Source organism: Buteo buteo, chromosome 10 (genome assembly GCF_964188355.1).
Source record: "Buteo buteo chromosome 10, bButBut1.hap1.1, whole genome shotgun sequence".
Lineage (NCBI taxonomy): Eukaryota > Metazoa > Chordata > Aves > Accipitriformes > Accipitridae > Buteo > Buteo buteo.
Window position 1 is genome coordinate 7,661,446 of NC_134180.1, and position 6,440 is coordinate 7,667,885.

Here is a 6,440-nt window from a genome sequence, read left to right on the forward strand (position 1 = left end):
AGCGAAGTGGGGTCAGGCTCCCAGATTTCTGCCATGCTGCTGGAGGAGTGGGGTGCTGGCCCCTGATCACAGAGGCCTCTTCAGGACTTCAGCCATTGCAGAAGTCTGCTGCCCCAAATGAGGAAAGGCAGTGCCACTTACTAGAAAAATATATCTTTATTTACCATCTGTGTTTTGCTCAGGAGAGAATACCCTGTGACAAGGGGGCCAGCCAAAGACATGCTGTTGATGGTGCTCAGCATGCCCCCACCTGCACCATACAGGGGGTGGCAGGACCAGGTCTCCATGGGGGATGCTGATGTGTCAAATGGGTGAGAAGGGGGTTGGAGATGCTGCTTTCATCTCAGGCCCCACTGCCCTCCACCGCTGTCTTGTTCAGTTCTTGTCAGCAGAGCACGTGGGTTCCCCACCAGCTTCACCACCATGGCACAGCCATGGTTTCTTTCCCAGGCTGGAACCCCTGTCATGGCACCACTGCTTCTGGCATGTTTCTTGCAAGGAGGAGTTAAATAAAGAGGTTGGGGGGACATTTTCTGGGATAACTTAATGCAAAATGAATGTATCACACCTAACGAACCAGCTAGCAGGCAGGTGCTGGTCCTACAGCAGTCACAGTGCCAAGTGCCTGGGCAGGGTGGCCAGCCATGGCTCAGGGCAGGCAGTTGAGGCCTCCATACTACTCATTCCCAGACCACTGCCTGTGCCATGGCTCAAGGGGCCTCCTCGATGCCTGCCGGCTGTTCCCACACACTTGCTGGCCCAAGCTCACCAGGGCCATGATGCCATGTGGGGCTGCTGGCACCAGCATCTTCTCAGGTAGCAAGTAGTGAGTTTCAATGGGGTCTTCAGCACACTATGTTTTGAGTTTGTTGGTTTTTTCAGAGGGGGAAAATGTGTGATTCTTTTCAGGTAGACGCAGTACAGCCCCAGTGCTTCCCAGAGATCTGCAGGTCTGCTTTCAAGCCTTTACCTGTTGCTTGAACCCTCTTACATTGAAGGCCAAAACATAGTTTCTTGGTGGTGCAAGACCCTGGCTTGGGCACTGCCACTCAGGCAGCACTCACCCCTCACGCATCCTAGTGTGTGTGTGGGGGGGGCTGCCAGCCACGCTCCAACAACCCCATTCAAAGCTTAAATAAGCCAAAGAATGTCTTGGATTCCTCAAAATTAACCAGAGCAATTTTGGAGACATTGACATGCAAACTGTCCATCTTCCTGAGCTTGAATAAAGCCCCCAGGTAGCTTTTCCGGGCCCATGTTTTCTGACTCGTACAGTAGTTGATGCCTTTGTCCTCCATCAGCACGTGGCTGCCTGGCGAGGCTGGGTTTTTCTTGTAGACAATGTGGGTCAACACCTGGCTGCTGCAGACACTGCCCCGGAAGAGCACGTTGGAGTATACGAAGTACAGGCCAGTCTCATTTATGACGAGGCCCTGATCGCGGTACTGAATGCCATCGGTGAAGGCGTGGCCAGAGATGGGTTCCCACTCCAGAGGGAGGTCCTGCTGGACTGGGTTCCCTGGAAGCCCAGATAAGAGAAAAAGTGCAGTAAGTGCAAGCAGTTGTGTGGTTTTTTCCTCAAGTCACACCCCACGTCACAACAAGTCAACTGTTCTCCAAGTCCTTGTCTGCAGCATGGAAAGTCCACCCCAACTTCGCGCTGGTGGGAGCTCTCACCTTCACCTTGCTCAACACCAGCCACTTATGACAGCCTTCTGCCCTGCACACCCCAGATACAAACCAAAACCAAAAACCAGAGCCCTCACTGAAAAGCCTAAACGAGGGGAAGATTTTAGCTGTGGAGTAACTTCCCTCTGTCAGAGCACACGTGTTACCAAAGGAAAATAGGAAAGCCTGTGTGAGCTGGGCTCCTCACAACTACAACCATGCCACCCTCTCACCCAAGCCACGTCTGCCCAGTCCCCTGCTCCCACATTTTGCTGGCCTCCCTCAGCATGTACCTGTTAAGTGTGCTGCGTTCCTTGCTTCCTTTATCATTGACTGCTCCTTCTGCCCTGCACAAAAAAAGGGGAGATATATTACCCATATGCTCCATGGAGAAGCCAGCCCAGAACGCAGAAGGAAGCCAACCATGAAGCTGAAATGGGGCAGATTCAGAGCAGCACGGGGCACATAAGCACCATGGCTTAGCACACTGAGGCAAAGCAGTTCTTGGGCAAACACTGCAGGGCAAGAGAAGGAGTTAAAAAGGAAGAGTTGCAGCAAAGGATCCAGATGTGATCAAAAGCAAGGGGAAAGAGCAAGGAGAGCTTTCATCTTAAATGGCTCAGTTGGTGAGCTCAAACAGAGCCCTCTCAGGGTGTAGGAGAGGGACAATAGTGCCACTTTACTCAGCATCTCTGGCCCATACCAAGGTGACTTGCTCATGTCCTGTCACAGATGAGCCTGTTCTATTGCCCCCCTGCAGTCCAGCACTGCCAAAGGCAGATGTACCCATAGCAGTGGACTTCTGTCTGCTGGGTACCAACCCTCCTTACGACTAGATCAGACACTCGAGACATCCTGCAAACCATCCCGCTGGCCAGGCAGACCTTGTCCTCAGAGAGGCAGAACACAACTGGGAAAATTCTGCCTTCCCTGGAGGACTCCATTGCCATTGGAGAGATGGGCCAGTTACAGTGACTTGGTATTTGGATCCCATCCCACTCCATCCTTCCCTTCTCAGCATCTACTTCCAAGCATCATGTTCTCAAACTTTAGAAGCAGCCTTTTCTCAAGCCAATTAATTTTTCCTCTCCTCTCCCCCTTCTTCACACTATTTCCCTGGCTTGCTTTATTTATCCATCCCCCCTCAGGAAATTCAGGGTTACTATTTATGACTTATGTTCAGCTACTACTAAAGTAGCCTATGATCAGACCACTGAGCATCCAGTTAAAATGACAGCTCCCCTTCCCCTAAGCATTACAAAATCTATTGATATGGGAGTTGATGGCAACCAGGACTGCCCTTTCCAGAGAATTTTGCTATTTCTAAATTTGCTTTCATTCAGTATCAGAACAAACTTGAAAAGAAATTAACTTTCCTACTAATCAAAAATCCTCAAGGGAAAAAAATCTTTTCAGATCTAGCAAAAATTGTCAAGAAAGCTGAAAATTTCTGACTTGGCCATCTTTAAAAAGGGATATCCTCACTGATAACATTAACATGGCATGTAAAGTAAAATAATAGTTTGGAAGTTCAAAATATGATTTTTAAATTGTTCCATTCAGATTGAAAATCTTTGGGTTTTTCCTAAATGAAATTTAGAAAAATTGGCAGGTTCTTGTGGAAAGTTTCAATTTCACTGAAATGACGTTTCTAAAAGAAAAAAACTCCATATATAATCAGGGTCTTCTCAACTAGCTTTGGCTGCAGTGAAACTATGTACCAAAAGAATTTAGGAAAAAAATAAGTTACGATCTCAAGGGTGGGAGTGAATCCCCCACCCCCACAGAAAATGAAGCCCTTTGCATCCTCCCAGAATCTTAAAAGAGTAAGGAGAGAAAGAAGTAACACGTGCAGTACCCGTCTCCGTTCTCCTCCTTCCATTCATGTTGTTGCTGTATGTTAGGACAGCCAGAAACTCACTTTTACAGTAGAGTACCCCCAGAACCGTTCCTCCACTGGGCCTGGGAGGCCCCCAGGTAGAGGTGCACTGTCACAGGAACCTGTGGCTGACACCTCTAAGCACTCCAGCAGGCAGGGTGCAGGACCCCATCCCCACACCCCAGAGATAAAGCTCTTTTTTGAGCCAAGCAAGTGAAATCAGCACTTTCAGAGCATTACGGTGCCTTTGCCCCCGATGAGGAGAGGGAAGAGTTCAACAGGAGCATTCACACACACTAACACAGAGGAGTTCCTCCTCTATGTACATCAACTCACCTATGAGTTTCTCCAAAGCTGGAGGGATGTGTTCAGTACTGGCAGACTGTCAAAAGAGAAGAGTGACAAGCCATCTTAGCAGAGTGAGAGGCATAAGGGCATGATCTAAAGCAGCCAAGGACTATCTTTGACAGTGGCTAATTCTGGGTGCTCACAGGGAGCTGTGAAGTGCTAAGAAATATACAGGGAGAGAAACCTTGCAGCACTCAGAAACACAAAGACATCCAGGTATATCAGTTACCAATAGAGCAGTCCCCCACAGTAATAAGCAACCCCACTTACACTGGCATGGCAGACATTTAAATGCCACCAGCCTGCCCCTTGGGAAGTTTTGCACCACCTGAGCATCTCAGACCCAATTTTAAGTTTTTCTTTTTTTTTTCCCCCTGTTTCCCCAGAGCCTCTGTGACCAGCCAGGCAGACCTCACCTCTCTGAGTTCAGCCAGTTCCTTCTCCAGGTGGAAAATCTGAAACATGCTCAGCCCCACTCCAGTAAGGGCCACCAGGATCAGCAAGGAGATCACCAGGAAGCCAACGCTCCTCCTTTCCCTGTTGTTCCTTGGTTTTGTCCTCCGGTCAGGTACTGGTGGTGGAAAAGGAGCAGCGGGAGGTGCAGGGGGGCAGGAAGTACTGGGGTTGGCACAGCTGTCCACCCAAAAGATCTGGGGGTACACGTAGTTCAAGTTCTGCTGCATGGCCGCGAGCGGGATGGGCTGGACGTGCTTAGCATGATCTTCCATATGGCAGCCAAAAACTGCTGGGGCTGTCCCAGACTGAGCCCTGGGGGAAGACCCAGCTCTGCCTTTATGTGCCTGCATCACTCCAGCAGCGAACACCCAGCTCAGATGCTGCAACTCTATGAAAGCCCCAAGCATCAACAGCAAACCCCAAAGAGCTTCCGCCCTCGGCTGCAAGTTTGGGGCACCCGCCTGCTCCTCCCACACCGAGGCGGCACGCACACGCAGAGGGACCAGCCCGGCAGCAGACTGCGCTCACACAAAACCGCGCTCGGCGGCCGGGCTCGGGAAGCAGGTGCGCTCAGCAGCGAAGCGCTTGTGGGGCACACGAGGGCTGCGCTGCCATTCGGGGGCTGAGTAATCAGCCCAGCGCACACCCACCAGCCAACCACCCTTTCCAGCAGCCCACTCGGGCAGAGGCAGCTGCTTTTCCACTGCAGTGTCCTGGACCACAAGCAGAGCAAAAGGAATGACAAAACCTCTGGCATCCTGCACAAGAGGGGAGAGACAGAGCTAAGGACTCCTACCCTCAGCAGAAGGATGAAGACCTGATCCCAAGCACAGCTGTGAGTGCTGGGGAATTGCTTCATTTCACACAGGACAGATTGCTTACCCCTGCCTGTTGCGCATCCTGCCTTTTCCTTGGCTCCTTAAACAGGGCACGGATCCCGAGTCACAGAACAGTGGTCACAGGCACCGTCCCACTGTGATAAAAAACAACCTAACGAAGAAGAGGAAGACATTGTCAGTGCTGCAGCCTCAACAGAGCTGCCCCAGTGTTAACCACTTAAGGGGAGCCAAGCTTAGTGGGCTGCCTTCACTAAATCACTGTGGGGCACTGGCCAGGCTGAACCAGCAATGTGCTGTAACATGGGAAACACACAGTGCCTTGGGGTACGAGCAGGCTTTTCTGGCAGCTTCTGCTGCCCCTGTTACCTTTGCAAATACTATCTCCAACCCCACAGTCCTCTTCTAATCTGAGGAAGCCTTAGAGAGGGAAGGGCTTTATCATCTCTTCAGGTCAACACTGAGCACTGCAGCAGGACCTAACCTGGCTGAGGAACTCGTGACTAAAGCCTGTCATAGACACTGTGCTACTCACCTTGGTAGAATTTCTCTTGCTTTCCAAGAAAGGATCCAGAATTCAGGCTGTGCTGCAAGGACCAGCACTTACAGGAGCTCATTACAAAATCATAGCAAGAGACAGGGACATTTCCATTCCTCAGTTTCCAGTTTCCATTCCTCATTGACTGCAGATTTCCAAGTGGTGGCAATGAGATTTTCCCACAGATTTATAGGTGCACAGAAGTGATTATAAACAGCAGTTTGCTCCTCCATTTTACAGACCTATGTTGAAGTGTGTATTTGTATGGGGCAGTATTTAAAAAAAGGAAACGCTTAATACAAGAACAAACTGGAGATTTGTCTCCTCTGTGGCTGAAGGAAGCCATCCCAACACACAGGCTTTGATCTTGAACCTCAAAACTGGGGTCTAAGAACATCACGCTTCAACGACATATGCACACTTGTTTCTCCAAAGCAAGGCCTCAGCTTTTCCTCCAACCACACCAATAAGTCAGATGTGTCCTCAAAGCCTTGCCTGCACCACCAGACACCCCACTGCTTTTTGAAGATGTTCACCACAGCCGTTTGCTGCAGCAGTGATCCACAGCGTGAGAGCTTTCAGCAACCCATCTGGCTCTTCCTCGTACTTTTAGGTTTCTGACATAGACACAAAAGCAACATAAATCCAGCTCCAGTCATGCCTACCCTCACTCAGTCCTCCTCTCTGCATCCCAGAATGGCACTCCCCAGCCAGC

At 50.3% G+C, this 6,440-nt stretch overlaps 1 protein-coding gene across 1 annotated transcript; it reads right to left on the minus strand.

Moving 5' to 3' along the window:
• Positions 1–1,057: 1,057 nt before the first annotated feature.
• On the minus strand, positions 1,058–4,701 carry FASLG (Fas ligand). Its single transcript, XM_075037515.1, has 4 exons — positions 4,312–4,701; positions 3,884–3,929; positions 1,962–2,015; positions 1,058–1,519 (listed from the first exon to the last, which is right to left on the minus strand). Exons 1-4 carry the CDS (start codon positions 4,699–4,701, stop codon positions 1,125–1,127), a joined length of 885 nt encoding a protein of 294 aa, XP_074893616.1. The 3' UTR covers positions 1,058–1,124.
• Positions 4,702–6,440: the final 1,739 nt, after the last annotated feature.